This window comes from Oncorhynchus gorbuscha, linkage group LG13 (genome assembly GCF_021184085.1).
Source record: "Oncorhynchus gorbuscha isolate QuinsamMale2020 ecotype Even-year linkage group LG13, OgorEven_v1.0, whole genome shotgun sequence".
Classification (NCBI taxonomy): Eukaryota; Metazoa; Chordata; class Actinopteri; order Salmoniformes; family Salmonidae; genus Oncorhynchus; species Oncorhynchus gorbuscha.
The window spans coordinates 54,138,940-54,159,445 of NC_060185.1; the positions used below are offsets into that span (position 1 = coordinate 54,138,940).

The 20,506-nt window shown below is 42.7% G+C and overlaps 1 protein-coding gene across 2 annotated transcripts in view; it reads right to left on the reverse strand.

Annotated features, from left to right (window-relative positions):
• The window catches only part of atg16l1 (ATG16 autophagy related 16-like 1 (S. cerevisiae)), a 46,883-nt gene extending 26,937 nt beyond the window's left edge, over positions 1-19,946 (reverse strand). For both annotated transcript variants that reach the window (XM_046295023.1, XM_046295022.1), the window contains exons 1-8: positions 19,657-19,946; positions 13,722-13,833; positions 13,508-13,601; positions 13,043-13,148; positions 7,194-7,267; positions 2,013-2,264; positions 1,409-1,474; positions 885-971 (exon numbers count right to left, since the gene is read on the reverse strand). In XM_046295023.1, the coding sequence (XP_046150979.1) occupies positions 885-971; positions 1,409-1,474; positions 2,013-2,264; positions 7,194-7,267; positions 13,043-13,148; positions 13,508-13,601; positions 13,722-13,827 (785 nt within the window). In that variant the 5' untranslated portion in view covers positions 13,828-13,833; positions 19,657-19,946. The remainder of the gene's footprint in view (positions 1-884; positions 972-1,408; positions 1,475-2,012; positions 2,265-7,193; positions 7,268-13,042; positions 13,149-13,507; positions 13,602-13,721; positions 13,834-19,656) is intronic.
• Between the last annotated feature and the right edge of the window lie 560 nt (positions 19,947-20,506).

Below are 20,506 nucleotides of genomic sequence, written 5' to 3' on the forward strand. Positions count from 1 at the left end.
TCCCATCTGGTTTGCGCTTAGTGGGACTATCATTTGTTTTTAACAGGACAATGACCCAACACACCTCCAGGCTGTGTAAGGGCTATTTGACCAAGGAGAGTGATTGAGTGCTGCATCAGATGACCTGGCCTCCTCAATCACCCAACCTTATCCCAAACCATCTCAATTGGGTTAAGTTGGACCGCAGAGTGAAGGAAAAGCAGCAAAGTGCTCAACATGTGAGCTTCCTCAAACTCCTCCAAGACATGAAAAAGCATTCCAGGTGAAGCTGGTTGAGAGAATGCCAAGCGTGTTCAAAGCTGTAATTAAGGTAAAGGGTGGCTACTTTGAAGAACCTCAAATATAATTTTGATTTGTTTGACACTTTGTAGAATAACAGTAAAGACATCACAACTATGAACACATATGGAATCATGTAAGTAACAATGTAGAAAACAGCAAAAATGAAGAAAAACCCCTGAATGAGTAAGTGTCTCCAAACTTTTTACTAGTACTGCAAGTATTTGGATTAGATATTTAGTAGCTGAATATCGGAATGTATTTGGAAATAGTGTATTTTCTAATACAACAAATAAATACTCCCATGCATTTCAACCCAGGTCTGTATGGTATTTGGAAGAAAAAAAATCTGATTAAGTGGGCTTTTTATAGTAAGTTAATTTGAAAATAAGTATTTAAAGAACAAAATAATTTGAACCCAGGTATTGTATAAACAAAATGCCGATTGAAGATTTCACCCAAGCCTTTCATAGGGTAAGGTGGAGCTACTTCCATATGGTTTAGATCTATCAAATTCTTAGATCTACATCAAGTGTGTAGGACTGGCTAAAGGGGGCGTTTCTGGACAGGGTTTCACTAAGAACATGTTTGAGTCACACTCCCACCTGGGGGTGCGGCTGAGCGGCCGGTTGGGAGAGGCCTCTCTAGTGCCTTTCCCAGAATCCTCAGCTAGAACCTCGATGTCGTCGTCCCTGAGAACAGGAGACCAGAAAAGTCAACCACCAATCCTAGGGGTGAGTCTCAATTGTAATTCCTTGATCCCTCACATCCGCTCTTGCCATAATTATCTGTATAGTGTGATATGCATTTAAATTGTACATTTGATTAATAAAATATTTAAATGTCATCTTCCTCAAATATTGAACGGAGCATGAAGGGTATGATAAAGATGCTTTGCGACAGTAAAGAAAATCTGATTGGTCCTCAACTCAAACACCTCATTCAGGATAAAGTGGAGTTAGCCTGCCACGGAAAAGGTTAAAGCTGATGCATTCGTTGCCATAGAAATGAACCCAACTAAAAAAGGTGAGTCACCCCAAGTGGAGTTAAGAATTGACCAGTTTAGCTCACAAACTACTCTATCCCTCTGCTCAGAGCAGTCTGTGGTTCTATGGTAAATAATACTCACGGGTCCATGGGCAGGGGCTCCTTTGCAGCGTCTGCAAGCTCCTTCTGAAGCTTGGCTTGTCTGCGCCTAGAACGAAAAGCATGAGAATAACTAGATAAAATGCACTCATTACTGGATTACACAACAACCTAAACACTTATTTGGAAGGTTTTACTTAAAATGAACGTGACATGAGGTCATCCTGCCTGCTTTAGTTGAATCCATTGATTGCTAGTTGCTCCGGATAAGAGTGTTTGCTAAATGGTTAAAATACAAAAAGTACTAAAATTGCATGCAGGCCACCTAGAAGATCGATCCCTGAGCCACAGCTGGGTCTCCAAGGCTTCTCAGCGCCAGGCCAGCCACCCAGTTGCTCTATGCACCCTCACCACACTAGGATATGATACAATTAGAGCTGAGTCAAGCTGTGACGCCCTGGTTCACTCACTTGTAGGTTCGGTTTCTGTAAAATATGGAGTGCTAAAGCTTGGAATAAATTAAATGTGACTCAGTGACAAGACAAAGTTGTTTTCCTCAAGAAATAGAATATGCTTCATATTATGTTTCGTTGCCATGATACTTCCTGGTATCGTGATACCCGGTATCAGGACAACCCCCCACTCACTTGCAGTCTTTCTCATTTTCCGCATTGAGCTTGTTGGCCTCTTGGGATTTCTCAGCCATCCAGCGCGACACCAACTCCTGGTTGTCATCGGTGGTGCGCCGCAGCTTCTCCTCCAGGGCACCGAAGGTGATCTGCAGGGCGTCGTACTCATCCTTCAGCGTCTGGTTAGCCTGCTCCAGATCCTGCAGCTGTCCACGCAGCTCCCGGCACTCTCCCTCCAGCTCGGCAATCTGCCGCTGGTACTCCTGCATCCTGGCAGATGAGATTGGCAGAAAAATGTTATCATAATAGGGGGAAAAGGAGGAAAGAGAGGAAAGGAGGAAAGACCATTTGGGATGGTCAGTTGCAATGTCGAATAACCTAATATATACACCGAACAAAATGGATTTCACATGACTTGGAATACAGAAATGCATCGTTGGTCACAGATACCTTAATAAAAAGGTAGGTAGGTGCTTGAGACAGAAAACCAGTCCGTATCTGGTGTGACCACCATTTGCCTCACGCAGCGCGACATCTCCTTAGCATAGAGTTGAGGCCTGTGGAATGTCCCACTCCTCTTCAATGGCTATGCAACTTTGCTGGATATTGGCGGGAACTGGAACATGCTGACGTACACATTGATTCAGGACAGCCTTTAAAAGTTTGGGTCGCAACGTGTTCGAGTAAATGTATAATTATTTCATTAAATTAGGCCAAGTGCATCTGTGCTCCCTGTTCAGTGCGCTCTGCTTAGTAGCGGTGCCTCTGCTCAGCTTGGCAGCTAAGCGAGTGGGAGGGAGATGTGCTTCACCGGATCTTTTTCGGCAGTGCTCTTGAAGATCACTCCGCAACCCATTAGCCGCAGCGCTGTCGTTCAGCAGAAGATGGGCTGTCTGCCACTAACTTGTCATTCCCACACACCATCACTCACCGCTGTCATAGAATTGATTCAAGCTAGCCAGAAGTTCTGACTGAGATCAATCGTTTTGAAACAAATACAGCGATGAGTTTCTCACTCTTGGTTTCATACAAACAACGAGGAGCGCCCACAATGTGTTTTTTGTGAAGTGCTTAGTAATGGGCCTCTTAAAACGAATCAATTTAAATGAAGCGTCCTGACCAAACATCCACAGCATGACAGTAAACCCAGGGACTTTGGGGGGAGACAAAAGAATTAGCATTTTTGTCCCCCCCAGTCTGATCAATGCAATGTGATACACAAAGTAGCAACAGTGTGCTTTGGGACCATGCGGACGCCTCCGAGTGGTTGGGCAGGCTTTTTGAGTGTTCAACCGGCTGGATTTAGGACCTCGCGGACACCAAAGCGGGCTGACATGCCGTGTGAAGGCAAAGCTCCTGGAAGGCTGGTTGGACCAGCATGGGAGAGTTGAGCATAGTTCAGTGTGTATGTGTTGCGCTCTTTTACCAAGTTGCAAAAGCAAATAGAGCAAAAACTGGCAACTCTTTAGTTGACTGATGTAGCTGGCAAGGTAACTGCTGTTTAAGTTAACTAGTGTTTATTCCCAGTGCTGAGCTAGTATTGTAACTAACATATGAAGTTAGCTAATGTTTTATCCCCTCTTGACTGAGGTGAAGGAATAAGCTACACAAGCTAGTAGCTACCACAGCCAGGTCAGAGAGAGAGAGCTGACCAAACGTTGGCTAAAGTAAGCTATTGTTTTTGCATCAATCCCACTAGACCGGAATCAAACGATGAAACCATCAGCCAAACGATTGACTGTTATTTCAGTGCACTGCCAGTTTTTATAAGGCCAATATGGCAATGTAATGTTATTGAGCTGTCAGTTTCCCTAGCTAATTACCTACTTTTCACACTGACAATTATAAGCAGCTGTAATGTTACAGGCGTCACTGTCATGGTGCACAGTAAAGGCCTGCGTGGGACCCATTTCTTCATCCCGCTTCCACAGCTTTTCATGCACACTCCTCCCCCACCTGGTGGCTCTGTCCCAACACCCACCCACAGTCCCGCAATGTTATTTTAGGCGTACATGACGCAGCTCACTTTGCACTTCAACCTCACGCTGGTTGAGTGCCCTGCACTTCTTTCCATTATCAATATCATATTTACAGACACTATCGTAAACTGTAAACATATTTACGTTTACTGCCACATGTATTTAGCCTACTCTATTTCAAATGAGACCACACATACTAGAAGGTAGGCAACTGAAGTTGAAGCAGCGAGTATGTGAATAATGCAAAAAATATATTTTAATACAACAGAAAGAATGATGCATACAAAGCAGAAATAGGACCATTTCTAGATAAATCGGCGGGACAACAAAAATATTTTCATCCCAAAGCCGCAGCATGAAAAATGCCGACCGCGCCGCAATGATCCCTGTCGGGATCTGCAGTCGTCCCACGGGAATGCAGCCCTCTAGTCCACAACACCGCTCACCAGCAGGGTCAGACAACCAACGAAGGATCAGTCCACGGTCTTTTCTGTATATTAAAAATACCAGTGAATGTTAAAGTTCCATCTAGAATTAATGGGAAGCTAGAGGAAAGCAGTTTACGCTTAACCTGTTGGTACTAGGGGCAGTATTTTCATTTTTGGAAAAATAACATTCCAGAAATTAAAAATGGGATATTTGTCAGGATAAGATGCTAGAATATGCATATAATTGACAGCTTAGGATAGAAAACACTAAAGTTTCCAAAACTGTAAAAATATTGTCTGTGAATATAACAGAACTGATGTTACAGGAGAAAGCCTGAGAGAAACCCAATCCGGAAGTGACTCATCTTTTGAAAGCCCTGCGTTCCGATGCGTCCCTATTGAGCTGTGAATGCCCTATCAACCAGATTACGCTTTCTACGTATTCTCCAAGGTGTCTACAGCATTGTGACGTAGTTTTACGTATTTATGTTGAAGAATACCCGTAGGCGGCTTCATTGCGCAAGTGGTCACCTGATGCTCCCAGAGAAATTCTCGCGTAAAATACAGAGGTAGCCATTATTCCAATCGCGTCTGAGAAACCAATTGTCCCGGTTGATATATTATCGAAAAGATATTTGAACAACACCTTGAGGATGGATTATAAACAACATTTGCAATGTTTGTTGATATTATGGAGCTAATTTGGAATATTTTTCAGCGTTTTCGTGACTGCAATTTCCAGGCGATTTCTCAGCCAAACGTGAAGAACAAACGGAGCTATTTCGCCTACAAAAAAAAAATTTTTTGTGGAAAAAAGGAACATTGGCTATCTAACTGGGTGTCTCATGAGTGAAAACATCCGACGCTCAAAGGTAAACGATTTAATTTGATTGCTTTTCTGATTTCCTTGACCAAGTTACCTGCTGCTAGCTGGACAAAATGCTATGCTAGGCTATCGATAAACTTACACAAATACTTGTCTTGCTTTGGCTGTAAAGCATATTTTCAAAATCTGAGATGACAGGGTGATTAACAAAAGGCTAAGCTGTGTTTCAATATATTTCACTTGTGATTTCATGAATATGAATATTTTCTAGTAAGATTTATGTCCGTTGCGTTATGCTAATTAGTGTCAGTTGATGAGTGACGGGACGGGCGCCTGCAAGCTGACTTCGATCGACAGCTGGACGGCGTTTCCTCTGACACATTGGTGTGGCTGGCTTCCGGGTAAAGCGAGCAGTATGTCAAGAAGCAATGTGGCATAGCAGGGATGTGTTTCAGAGGACGCATGGCTCTCAGTCTTGTTCCAACTCGGGAGAGACAAAAAAGTTAACTACCAATTGGATATCACGAAATTGGGGGGGAGAGATGGTAATAATGTGCTTCTACCCCTTTACAAGTACAGAATCAATGCTGCATATGACGTCAGGGTTGCAGTCAAACAGCAGCCAGAATAGACCTTGTTTAAAAAGTCAACCAGCCAAACTCTCATTAGGATTGCGTGTGTGTTTTGATCAGATTATTACATTTCATATAAAAAATTGTATTTTAACAGTCACAGTTCTGACCTATACTTTTTTTCAACAATCATTTATAAAGTAAGATGTACAATAGGCCTGACCATTTTTCATCTGCATTGTTACTTAGGCTTGCACTATTAAAAGCTTCGCTTGTGGGTTCTGTTAGACATGTGATGTGATCAAATCAGTTTATTCCTGTTCAGAATTTATACTCTATTTTAACAGCAACAGTTCAAAACTAGACAGATATGCATGAGTTTTTAAATGGGGATCAAACATGAATAGCTATTTGAGTATTAAGTTATTGTTCCCGACTAGATTGCATTTGTTTTTGGTGTTAGGACAATGTAATGTACCCATATTTATGTATAATTGCAGGTCTTCCTGGGCCCCTGATTCAGAGCATCCCAAACAGCCTCAATGGGTAACACGTCTGGTGAGTATGCAGGCCATGGAAGAACTGGGACAGTTTCAGCTTCATGCGACATGGGGCCGTGCATGATCATGCTGAAACGTGGTGGCGGAGGATGAATGGCACGACAAAGGGCCTGAGGATCTCATTGCGGTCTCTGTGCATTGAAATTGACATCGATAAAATGCAATTGTGTTTGTTGGCTATAGCTTATCCATGCCTATACCATAACCCGAACATGGGGCACTCCGTTCACATCAGCAAACTGCTCGTCCACACAATGCCATAGACGTGGTCTGTTGTGAAGCCGGTTTGAAGTACTGCCAAATTCTAAAACATTGGGGCGATTTATGGCAGAGAAATGAACACTCGATTATCTGGCAAAAGCTCTGGTGGACATTCCTGCAGTCAGCATGCCAATTGCATTCTCCCTTACCTTCTGACATCTGTGGCATTACAAAACTGCACATTTGACAGTGGCCTTTTGTCACCAGCACAAGTGTAATGATCATGCTGTTTCATCAGCTTCTTGATATGCCCCGTGTCAGGTGGATGGATTATCTTGGCAAAGGAGAAATGCTCACTAACCGAGATGTAAACAAATTTGTGCAAATGAGAGAAATAAACTGTGCGGGTATGGACATTTTCTGGGATCTTTCATTTCAACTCATGAAACACCACATTGTTCAGTGTAAATAGGATGGTCAGAAATCCCTGATTTATCAGGAAGAAACCATACATACCTCTGGTTCATGGGAACGACATCAGTAGGTAACAATATAGCAAATAGCTGGAGTGTTGGAAAGTACAAAAAGTCCCAATCAAGCACAGAGACTAAATAACATGTAGAGTAAACTCACTTGGCCTCATTGTGCTGAATCTCCTTGTCCTTCTGCTGAATCTGGTGGTTCAGCTCAATCACACTCTGGGCCAGCTATATGAAAGCAGAGCAAGAGAGAAGAGAAAGACATTGTCAAAAAAAATCCACAACTGTTGGTTGGCAAGTTAGTTACAAAACAAACCCAATTATAAACAAATGGAAAGTCAAGGTCTTTAAATCCAGACCTTGCTCCAAATTACAGACTTATTTGAATAAAAATAAAAAGCTAACCAACAGTAGTATGCTCTTCAGATATTATCTGGTAAATAAAGTCATTTGAGCAACAAGCTTACTTTGAAATCACAGCTAACCAGCCACATGGTTAACATGAGACTTATACACATTTCACCCCTTTAATCAATCATGACTCATGATCAATCCTTTATTTCCAGCCATCAGTCACTGCATCTTTGGGGACAGGGCTACATGTCTTGTGAGTTATAAGGCAATGGGTGGGTTGATTTACTGATGTGGTCATCCTGTCTGGGTTGGCGGCGCCCCCAACCCCCCTTGGGTTGTGCCGTGGCGGAGATCTTTGTGGGCTATACTCAGCCTTGTCTCAGGATGGTAAGTTGGTGGTTGAAGGTATCCCTCTAGTGGTGTGGGGGCAGTGCTTTGGCAAAGTGGGTGGGGTTATATCTTTCCTGTTTGGCCCTGTCCGGGGGTGTCCTCAGATGGGCCCACAGTGTGTCCTGACCCCTCCTGTCTCAGCCTCCAGTATTTATGCTGCAGTAGTTTATGTGTCGGGCAGCACTTTGAGATATCAGCTGATGTACGAAGGGCTATATAAATCAATTTGATTGGATTTGATTTAAGAGGCTCCTCTGTCCTCCACTCGTTACCTGTATTAATGGCACCTGTTTGAACTTGTTATCAGTATAAAAGACACTTGTCCGCGACCTCAAACAGTCATCCTCAAAACTCCACTATGGCCAAGACCAAAGAGCTGCCAAAGGACACCAGAAACAAAATTGTAGACCTGCACCAGGCTGGGAAGACTGAATCTGCAGTAGGTAAGCAGCTTGGTTTGAAGAAATCAACTGGGAGCAATTATTAGGAAATAGAAGACATACAAGACCACTGATAATCTCCCTCGATCTGGGGCTCCATACAAGATCGGTGAGCAAAAATCCCAGAACCACACGGGGGGACCTAGTAAATGACCTGCAGAGAGCTGGGACCAAAGTAACAAAGCCTACCATCAGTAACACACTACGCCACCAGGGACTCAAATCCTGCAGTGCCAGACGTGTCCCCCTGCTTAAACCAGTACACGTCCAGGCGCGTCTGAAGTTTGCAAGAGAGCATTTGGATGATCCAGAAGAAGATTGGGAGAATGTCATATGGTCAGATGAAACCAAAATATAACTTTTTGGTAAAAACTCAACTCGTCGTGTTTGGAGGACAAAGAATGCTGAGTTGCATCCAAAGAACACCATACCTACTGTGGAGCATGGGGGTGGAAACATCATGCTTTGGGCCTGTTTTTCTGCAAAGGGACCAGGACGACTGATCCATGAAAAGGAACGAATGAATGGGGCCATGTATCGTGAGATTTTCCATCAGCAAGGGCATTGAAGATGAAACGTGGCTGGGTCTTTCAGCATGACAATGATCCCAAACACACCGTCCGGGCAACGAAGCCAGTCTCAAACCCATAGAAAATCTTTGGAGGGAGTTGAAAGTCCGTGTTGCCCAGCAACAGCACCAAAACAACAGCCCCAAAACATAATTGTGCAAGTTCTCCCACTTAAAAAGATGAGGGCTGTAATTTATCATAGGTACACATCACTGCTCTAGAGGAGATCTGCATGGAGGAATGGGCCAAAACACCAGAAAGTGTGAAAACCTTGAAGACTTACAGAAAACATTGACCTCTGCCAACAAAGGGTATATAACATATACATATATAAAGTATTGAGATAAACCTTTAGTTATTGACCAAATACTTAGTTTCCACCATAATTTGCAAATAAATTCATAAAAAAATCCTACAATGCGATTTTCTGGATTTTTAAAAATCATTTTGTCTGTCATAGTTGAAGTGTACCTATGAGGAAAATTACAGGTCTCATCTTTTTAAGTGGGAGAACTTGCACAATTGGTGGCTGACTAAATACTTTTTTGCCCCACTAAGTATTCAGACCCTTTCCTACAAGACTCAATTTAGCTCCGGTGCATCCTGTTTACATTGATCATCCTTAAGATGTTTCGACAACTTGATTGGAGTCCACCTGTGTTAAATTCAATTGATTGGACATTATTTGGTAAGGCACACACCTGTCTGTATAAGGTCCCAGGGTTGATAGTGCATGTCAGAGCAAAAACCAAGCCACGAGGTCAAAGGAACTGTCCGTAAAGCACCGAGACAGGATTGTGTCGAGGCACAGATCTGGGGAAGGGTACCAAAACACTTCTGCAGCATTGAAGGTCCCCAAGAACACAGTGGCCTCCATTCTTAAATGGAAGAAGTTGGAACCACCAAGACCCTTCGTAGAGCTGGCCGCCCGGTCAAATTGAGCAATCGGTTGAAAAGCGCCTTGGTCTGGGAGGTTCCCAAGAACCCGATGGTCACTCCGACAGAGCTCCAGAATGCCTCTGTGGAGATGGGTTGTCCTTCTGGAAGGTTCTCCCATCTCTGAAGCACTCTAAGCAGTTGATGTTACTCTTCAATAACACAGACCCCAAAGCAAATCAGGGGGAGGAAAATAAGTTTATTCAAAGAGAACAAATCAATCGGGGAGGTAGATGTTCATTCTCCCCTGTGCTTCTCTCCTGTGATTCTCTCCACAGAACAAAGGGACAGGATGCTGTTTTTTAACCCAGCCCTAGCCTGTGATTGACCAATTAGAATTTCTTGCAATAAAACTGGGCCAATGGCCAAATTACAAGTATCCTATTTCAGGTTCAACATAAACAATTTGGACCAATGAGAACTTGCCATGTAGCCATGAGTCCAGGACTGAAATTCCTCCCATGTCTCTGATCCATTGATCATAAATCCCCTATTACAGAAAAACTACTAATTCCATTGACCGTTAATACTCTTGAATGTTAGTCCTCTTGACCTTTATTACTGTGCGTTGTGTATTTATCTTCAAAATATTCTTACAACTCCACCAAATCAGGCCTTTATGGTAGAGTGGCCAGATGGAAGCTTTTTTGGCAAAAAGCACCTTGACACTCAGACCATGAGAAGCAGATTTTCTGGCCTGATGAAACCAAGATCGAACTCTTTGGCCTGAATGCAAAGCATCACGTCTGGAGGAAACCTGGCACGGTGAAGCATGGCGGTGGCATCATCATGCTGTGGGATGTTTTTCAGACACATGGACTGGGAGACCAGTCAGGGTCAAGGCAAAGATGAACAGAGCAAAGTACAGAAAGATCCTTGATGAAATCCTGCTCCAGAGCGCTCAGGACCTTGGAAGGTAAACCTTCGCTCCAGCCTAATAGGAATAACAACCCTAAGCACACAGCCATGACAATGCAGGAGTGGCTTCGGGACAAGTTTCTGAATGTCCTTGAGTGGCCCAGCCAGCGCCCGGACGTGAACCCGATTTAACATCTCTGAAGAGACCTGAAAATAGCTGTGCAGTGACGCTCCACATCCAACCTGACAGAGCTTGAGGCTCTGCAGTTAACAGTGGGAGAAACTCCCAAAATACAGGTGTGCCAAGACTGTAGCATCATACCCAAGACTCAAGGCTGTAATCAATGCCAAAGGTGATTCAACAAAGTACTGAGTAAACAGTCTGAATATTTAGGTAAATGTGATATTTCAGTTCTAAAAACCTGTTTTTGCCTTGTCATTATGGGGTAGCGTGTAGATTGAGTGGGGGGGGGGGACAATTTAATCCATTCTAGAATAAGGCTGTAAAGAAACAAAATTGGTTTTTTTTTAAAGTCTGAATACTTTCCGAATGCACATTTTTACATTTGGGGTATGCTTGATCTACACATTTTTTTAAATGGAGATTCTGAACTCCTATGGTTTACTTTGGCCTTAGTTGGTGAGGTCATAAATATAGTAAAAGTGATCAACATCTTTTAGCCTCTCTCCCTAAACTTGACACCCACCGCCTCATCGTTGGCAGGGACCTCCGGGAAGGCAAAAGCTCTTCATTCATGACCCAAATGGGTTGTGTTGATCCATGTTGCGTCCACCACCCCAGGTCACATTGTACTTCAACTTCTGTCATGTTGATCAAGCCTACTCGCGCATAGACTACTTTTTAGTTAGAACCTTTCTCCCTTCAGTTAAGACTACAGAATATTCTGTTATAGTAATTTCAGACCTTTCGCCCAAAATAATGCTTAAGCGCTAACTCCGAACACAAGAAATTAGAATTGGAGATTTAACAGGACCATATTGTCTAACAAAGAATTCTGTGACTCTCAACCAACAGATGTATTCATGACGACACCTCTCCCTCTTCTTTGGGAGACTTCCAAAGGTGTATTACGGGGAAAGAATTTCTTACAATGCTCATTATGGTCAAACAAAGAACTGAAACTTCAAGAACTACTGGACTCAATCTTGGCACAAGACCACCAATACACAACTTCACCATTCCCTGAATTAGACAGAGGCTAAAACTTCAAACTCGATTTAACTGAAAGCAGAGTTTATTGCAATGAACAAAAGGGGGAGTACTTCGAATATGGTTACAAGGCCAGCCTCCTGTTGGCACACCAACTTAAAAAGCCAGTCAACATTCATCTTATTTCTCAGGTATAAGACTCGTCCCATAATATTACAAGTGATCCCTCTAATATTAATACAACTTGTAATTTTATTCCAACCTCCACAAATCCAAAACACCATCAGATAATACAGCTATGGACAACTTTAGAAATTCCATCCATTGATATCCAAGTTATGTACATGAGTAAAGTTCTGGATAACCCTCAGCATCTAGATAAAATAAAAGGGTCTAAAGGTAACGCAAAGTGGCAAGGCCACAGGCCCTGATGGCTTTAAATAAATGGAAGGCCAAGCCAATCAACTTGCCCCATTACTATCAGATATGTTCACCGACTCATTATCACAAAGGTAAGGCATGAATTATATCGTTATTTCTGAGTTGTGTGTCACGCCTGGCGGGATGAAATATGATCGTCTTTTTGTTTGATGGGGGGGCTGTCCTCAGATAATCGCATGGTTTGCATTCGCCGTAAAGCCTTTTTGAAATATGACACAGTGGCTGGATTAACAAGAAGTCAAGCTTTAATTTGACATATTGCATGTGTATTTTCAAAAATGTTAAATTTACAATTCTGTAGTTTGAATTTGGCGCCCTGCACTTTCACTGGATGTTGGTCAGGTGGGACGGTAGCGTCCCATCTAGCCTAGACAGGTTAAGCTATCTGTATTCTCAGTCATGTGAAATCCATAGATTAGGGCCTAATTAATTTAATTCAATTGACCGAATTCCTTATGAACTTTTACTCAGTAAAATCTTTGAAATTGTTGACTGAGTTTATATTTTTGTTCTATGTATGAAGTGGTTAATTTAAACCCGTTCTATGTTTGCCTCAAACCGGGGCCAGTTTGTTTGAGAGGAAATGAGAAAGCAAGGATTTGTTATCTAGTAAGATTTTCAGACAGCCACGGGGTGAGCAACCTTCATTCTGGAAATCTACCCTCCAGATTTTGTCCCAAACCTAATCTAGCACACCCAATTCTACTAATTAGCTGCTCCCCAGAACCTCAATTAGCTGAGTCAGCTGTGCCAGGTTAGGGTCGGCACGAAAGCCTACAGTGTAGTTATCCAGAGGAAGATTTGGACTGGACGTTGGACGGGCAGGCACAATAAACAAGCTAACCTCGCCCCTTTTCTTATGAAGCTCTGTCAGCTCCTCCTGGTGCCTGATTCGCATCTGGGCCATCTCCTGCTGTAGGTTGTCGCTGCGACTCGAGTCTGCCCCCGGGCTGAGGAATCAAACACAAATGGTTATACAAGGTCACAAGCAAGGTTAGTGCTATCCGAGATTCTTGGGAAATCTCTACCCTAACCGTAACCGTTTCAACATCAATGTGGTAACTAAGATTTGGACATCCCAAGGATCCCATTTCGAATTTCTCTCAAGCAAGGGATTTCTGGAACACCATCCAATCTAATGCAAACAACGGTTCTTATAACACCAATGCCCACTTCTAAATTAACCTCTATCCCCTAGGCACTCGAGTAGATCTGAAAGGACTGGAGTGGATAGGTATAAGCAATATTGTAGTAGCTTGATTTCGCAACACACAAACAAGTTCAAAGGTCAAATCCTGGGGAGGCCTACCTGCAGTCATGTCTGTTCTGAAAGTCATATTTGTCCGACTGGTATCTCTCTGAAAGAACAGCCTGTAGATCGGACTTCTCCAAGAGACGGTTATCTGAGACGAACACAAAAAGGAACTTTATTAAAAACATACTTTCTGGGATAGCTACACAGGCAGCAGATCTAAAAAGCGTCTTAGCATCAATAGCACTGAGATAAGGTATGTGGCTCTAACATTGGTGGATGATCTCCTCGAAGGCCTGCCTCTGCACACGGTCCCTCTGCTTCAGCTGCTCTCCGACGTGCCTCTTCCATGAACACTCCACACGACGTTCTGCCATCACCACCTGCACACACACCCACCAAAAAGTTAATACATCCGTCACACCCTGTCTCGTGAACCCATTTCAAGAGAAATGACTGGCAAAAGCTTCTAGGCACACCACGGCTTCCAATATTAAGTAATAATATATAAAGTAAAGCCAAGTCTAATAAGAATAAGTGGGCAAGGCGAGTACTGCTGCTTCATCCTTGTTAGAATAAATTCATGTTCCATTTGATTATGAAATCTTTCAAAATGCCATACATGCTGACCAAACCGTTCACATACATATGGATTTCGTACCCCCACACCAAGACACGATCAGGAGAGTCAGGTCAAAATTTCAAAACAAACTCGGAATTACATTAATTTGGGGACAGGTCAAAAATTTGGCAATTTAGTTAGCTAGCTTGCTGTTGCTAGCTAAATTGTCCTGAGGTATAAACATTGGGTTGTTATTTTACCTGAAATGCACAAATGTCGTCAACTCCGACAATTAATCCACAGATAAAAACAGTAAACAGATCCCGTTTCTCGTCATCGCTCCTCCTTCAGGCTTCTTATTTTGGACTTAATATGTCAGTTGGCAACCAACTAAAGCATTACTACAACCTACCGGAGTGTGGACCGTCATCTTTTGCATATACCTATCCACTCCAATCCTTTCAGATCTACTCAAGTGCCTAGGGGATAGAGGTTAACTTAGAAGTGGGCATTGGTGTTATAAGAAGAGTTGTTTGCATTACAGGGTCCTGATGGAATATGCTCCTAAAAACCAATGAGATGAGGCCGGACATGCAGCGCGTTGCGTGTCACAAGAAGAACAGATTTCGATTTTAGCGCCGGGCCACCCGGATGCTCGCTGATGCCCGCGAGTAGCGTGGGTGCAATGACCGCAAAATAAATGTACACATGCAAGCAATTCAACGATCGCACAATTGACGTGTCCGGTCTGGTCAGCATGGTATGTTAGGTGGAATATATCAATACAATTTTTTTTTTTAAATAATAAACACGGACGAGAGCCAGAGATAGAGGCGAAGCGACAGGGTTTACGAAGCCCAAAAATCAGTCCACGAAAATAAGACAACGAACTGAGTTTCTGTATGGTGGTCAATGAGTGTCAAATTAAGTCAACAAAAAATGGAATTGCTCATTTGATCTAATAAAAAAAGTTTAGTAATGGTTAGGTTGTTAAGAATGCACTGATGTGGACACACATTGCATTTTGTCAACGGAATAAATGTACATAGTTGTGCCTGTTGTTCACACAGGTACAGTTGAAGTCTAAAGTTAACAAACACTTAGGTTAAGTCATTAAAACTCGCTTTTCAACTACTCCACAAATTCTTTGTTAAAAAACCAAAGTTTTCACAAGTCGGTTAGGACATCTACTTTGTGCATGACAAGAAATGTGTCCAAAAATTGTTTGCAGACAGATTATTTCACTGTCACTGTCACAATTCCAGTGGGTCAGAAGTTTACATACCTTAAGAAGTTAAAGGCACAGTCAACTCAGTGTATAGGGTGCAGCATCTCCACTTTTGGAAAAATAGCATGCCCAATTTCAACTTCCTGCTACTCATGCCAAGAATAAGATATGCATATTATTAGTAGATTTGAATAGAAAACACTGAAGTTTCTAAAACTACTTGAATCATGTCTGTGAGTATAACAGAAATTATGTAGCAGGTAAAACCCAGAGGACTAACCGTTGAGATTTTTTTTTGGGGGGGGGGGTCTGTCTGTTCAGTGAGTTCTCATTGGGAAACAATATTTCTTAGGCACTTGTTTTCAGTTCCTACCACTTCCACTGGATGTCACCAGTCTTTGGAATTTGGTTGAGGTTATTCATTTGTGCAATGAAGTACAACCATCTAGGAACTGGGTAACACTGGTGAGAGTTGAGCAAGACTTGAAAAGTAGCGTTAGTTTCCTCTCGTCCTCTATTGAAAACAGATAGACCCATCTACAATTTGATCAATTATTAACGTTTAAAAATACCTAAAGTTGTATTACAAAAGTAGTTTGAAATATTTTGGCAAAGTTTATAGGCAACTTTTGAAATAATTTGTAGTTACAAGTATGAAGCAAGGGCCAACCAACGAGGGCGTACAGGTCGCAATGGTGGGTTGTGTATGGGGCTTTGTTGACAAAACAGATGGCACTGTGATTACTCCACAAACTGGATGCAGTCAGAGTGTTGGAGGCTATTTTATAGATGACATCACCGAAGTCGAGGATTGGTAGGATGGTCAGTTTTACGAGGGTGTTTGGCAGCATGAATGAAGGATGCTTTGTTGCGATTATAGGAAACGATTCTAAATTTATTTTTGGATTGGAGGTGCTGAATGTGAGTCTGGAAGGAGAGTTTACAGTCTAACCAGACACCTAGGTATTTGTATTTGATTGAATAGCATGCATTTAGTTTTACTTGCGTTTAAGAGCAGTTGGAGGCCACGGAAGGAGAGTTGTATGGCATTGAAGCTTGCCTGGAGGGTTGTTAACACAGTGTCCAAGGAGGGGCCAGAAGTATACAGAATGGTGTCGTCTGTGTAGAGGTGGATCAGAGAATCACCAGCAGCAAGAGCAACATCATTGATGTATACAGAAAAGAGAGTCGGCCTGAGAATTGAACCCTGTGGCACACCCATAGAGACTGTCAGAGGTCCGGACAACAGGCCCTCCGATTTGACACACTGAACTCTGAGAAGTAGTTGGTGAACCAGACGAGGAAATCATTTGAGAAACCAAGGCTGTCGAGTCTACCAATAAGAATGTTGTGATTGACAGATTCGAAAGCCTTGGCCAGGTCGATGAATACGGCTGCACAGTAATGTCTTATCGATGGCGGTTATGATGTCGTTTAGAAACTTGAGCGTGGCTGAGGTGCACCCATGATCTCTGAAACCAGATTGCATAGCAGAGAAGGTATGTTGGGATTCTAAAATGGTCAGTAATCTGTTTGTTGACTTGGCTTTCGAAGACCTTAGAAAAGACAGGGTAAGATAAATATAGGTCTGTAGCAGTTTGGGTTTAGAGTGTCACCCCCTTTGAAGAGGGTGATGACCGCGGCAGCTTTCCAATCTTTGGTAATCTCAGACGATAAGAAAGAGAGGTTGAATAGGCTAGTAATAGGGGTTGCAACAATTTTGGCAGATAATTTTAGAAAGAGAGGGTCCAGATTGTCTAGCCCAGCTTATTTGTAGGGGTCCAGATTTTGCAGCTCTTTCAGAACATCAGCTATCTGGAGTTGGGTAAAGGAGAACCTGGAGAGGCTTGGGCGAGGAGCTGCGGGGGGGGGCAGAGCTTGGAGGGCGAATTAGTTAGGATGACATCTATGAGGGTGCCCGTGTTTACTGATTTGGGGTTGTACCTGGTAGGTTCATTGATCATTTGTGTGAGATTGAGGGCATCAAGCTTTGTTTGTAGGATGTGTTTTAAGCATGTCCCCGTGCAGGTCACCAGGTAGCACAAGCTTAGAAGATAGATGGGGGGAGCAATCAGTTCACATATGGTATCAAGGGCACAACTGGGGGCAGAGGGAGGTCTATAGCAAGCGGCAACATTGAGAGACTTGTTTCTGGAAAGGTGAATTTTTAGAAGTACAAGCTCAAATTGTTTGGGTACAGACTTAGTAATACAGAACTCTGCAGGCTAATTAACTTCACAGCTCTTCATTATGAAGGGTTTAAACACCGTTTCCCCATGCTTGTTCAATGAACCATAAACAATTCATGAACATGCACCTGTGGAAAGGTCATTAACAAACTAACAGCTTACAGAAGGTAGGCAATTAAGGTCACAGATATGAAAACTTTAGGGCACTAAAGAGGCCTTTCTGCTGACTCTGAAAAAAATCAAAAAGAAAGATGCCCAGGGTCCCTGCTCATATGTAGTTAAGAAATTCATGTCAGCAGGCAATATTAACTAAGGGGGGCAAAAAAGTCACTTCTCTTGCGTTCAGTGCAAGCAGAGTCAGAGTACATGCAGCAGTTTGGCCCGCCTGGCTCATTGCGAACTGTGTGAAGACCATTTCTTCCTAACAAATTGACATGTTTCATTATTTATTTGAGACTATAAATATATTTTTATGTATTATATTAAGTTAAAGTGTTCATTGTTCATTCAGTATTGTTGTAATTGTCATCATTGCATATATATTGACCGATTACATCGGATGGGCATTTTTTTGGTCTTCCAATAAATTGGTATCGGTCAACCTCTAGTTACAACACCTGCAAAGGATCGGTACAAAGTCGCTGGACGAGACAGGACTGGCAAAAAGTGCTCTTCACTGACGTGTCACTGTTTTGTCTCACCAGGGGTGATGGTCGGATTCGCGTTTATCGTCGAAGGAATGAGCTTTACACAGAGGCCTGTACTCGAGGTGGAGAGTCCGTCATAGTCTGGGGCAGTGTGTCACAGCATCATCAGACTGAGCTTGTTGTAATTGCAGGCAATTTCAACTCTGTGCGTTTACAGGGAAGACCTCCTCCCTTCCTTCCTGCAGGCTCATCCTGACATGACCCTCCAGCATGACGATGCCACCAGCCATACTGCTCGTTCTGTGCATGACATGAATGTCAGTGTTCTGCCATGGCCAGCGAAGCGCCCGGATCTCAATCCCATTGAGCACATCTGGGACCTGTCGGATCGGAGGGTGAGGGCCATTCCCCCCCAGAAATGTCCAGGAACTTCAAGGTGCCTTGGTGGAAGAGTGGGGTAACAGCTCACAGCGAGAACTGGCAAGTCTGGTGCAGTCCATGAGGAGATTCACTGCAGTACTTAATGCAACTGGTGGCCAGAACCAGATACTGACTTACTTTTGATTTTGACCCCCCCCCACCCTTTGTTCAGGGACACATTATTCAGTTTCTGTTGGTCACATGTCTATGGTAGTTGTTCAGTGTATGTCTCAGTTGTTGAATCATATGTTCATACACATTTACAGATGTTAAGTTTGCTGAAAATAAACAAACAGTTGACAGTGAGAGGACGTTTATTTTTTTGCTGAGTTTAGGTAGGGGTAAAGTGACTACAACAGCATAGATAAGACAGTAGCAGCAGCATGTGGGAGGCATCAGTATGCATGTGGTGGGATGTCAGTATGTGCAAGTGTGGGGTAGAGTCCAGTGTGTGCGTAAAGTAGGTAAAATAGTGAGAGAAAAAAAGGGTAAATGCGAGCAGTCCGGGTAGCCATTTGATTAGCTATTTAGCAGTCTCGTGGCTTGGGGGTAGAAGCTGTTAGGGTACTGTTGGTTCCAATTGCCATGAGGTAGCAGAGAGAACAGTCTATGGCTTGGGTGACTTGAGTCTGAAAAATGTTGGGCCTTCATCTAACACAGCCTGGTAAATTAGAGGTCCTGGATGGCAGGGCGCTCGGCTTGTTAAATAATTTACAAGAGCAGTAACAACGTCATGTGGTGTTGGTGAAAGGCATAGCCTTCCGATTGACTGCGCAAGCAAGTACTATAGACAATCATAAACAGCTAATTAACCTGTCAACTTTGAAGATTATGGTAGCACGCTCTGGTCTAGCTAGGAGCTTGTTAGCAAGCTAACGTTAGCTAGCTAAATTTACGCCACAAATGCCTCCTACATTAACTAGCTAGTAGCCAGCTAGTTAAAAAATACCTAACGTTAGTTTGTGTAGCTAATGTTTTCTAGCTAACGATACATGTAGTTTTAATTTTACAAATTCGTACGTTATGTCTATAGTACGACAAGCTAACTAGCATGCTATCTGCTAACGCTAGCTTGCAAGCTATGTAGCGATGTTTTCAAACACGCAGTCATTAGCTAGAGTGATAAATAGCATCAAGAGGAATGGAAATTTTTAACTTACGTTAGCTAGCGTAGGTAGTTCCACATCCACTCAGATCATGACATTTAGTAGTTTTCAGCTGCTTACTTGTGCTAAATTGGCGTTGGTTGATGTTTTGAAAAAAGTTTTCCTATTTAAACTACATGACTAGCTTGTGATACCTAACAGCCAAAGGTACCGAATTAAGATAGTCGATATTCATCAGCCGAGACAAGAGCCAAAACTATTTATAAACTAAACAGAAAATCATCTCGGATTGCACATTTTGGTCACAAACAACCAGGTGTTGGTACTGCTTCTTCTTCTGTGGGTTTTATGGCGGACTACATCCCCAAAATATGTATTGGCGCCACCAACTGGACGGTTTTTTTTTAAAAGGGGAAAATAATCTAATCCATACATGATAGAGAAACGAATTTAATCCACCCAAATAAAAATTGTAAATTGACCAAAACTCCCACTTCTTTCTTCTTTCAAATCTCCATATCTTCCTTCTCAGGCTGTAGGATCTGAGAGGGTGGTACGGCTTGTGACAATATTCCATATAACTCCTCCACCGAGAAACCTCCGGCACATCCACAATAATACTATTTTCCTGGACCTTCTCTCCACCTTCGCAGTGCCATTAATCACCATATTTATAAAGGCCACAAAGTCTACCTTCTTAACCTTTGAAATATCAGGGTTCTGCTGATGAAAGGCAACCCCTGCAGCCAGTGGCGTTTCTAGTTTGTATGGCTCCTTGGGCGACCCCCGACCCCTTCAGCCCCCCCCCTCAGACATTTGGAACAACACAAATAAATTATCATAACATTTAAAACTATATATATATATATATATATATATATATTGTAATGACCCGACTAGATCA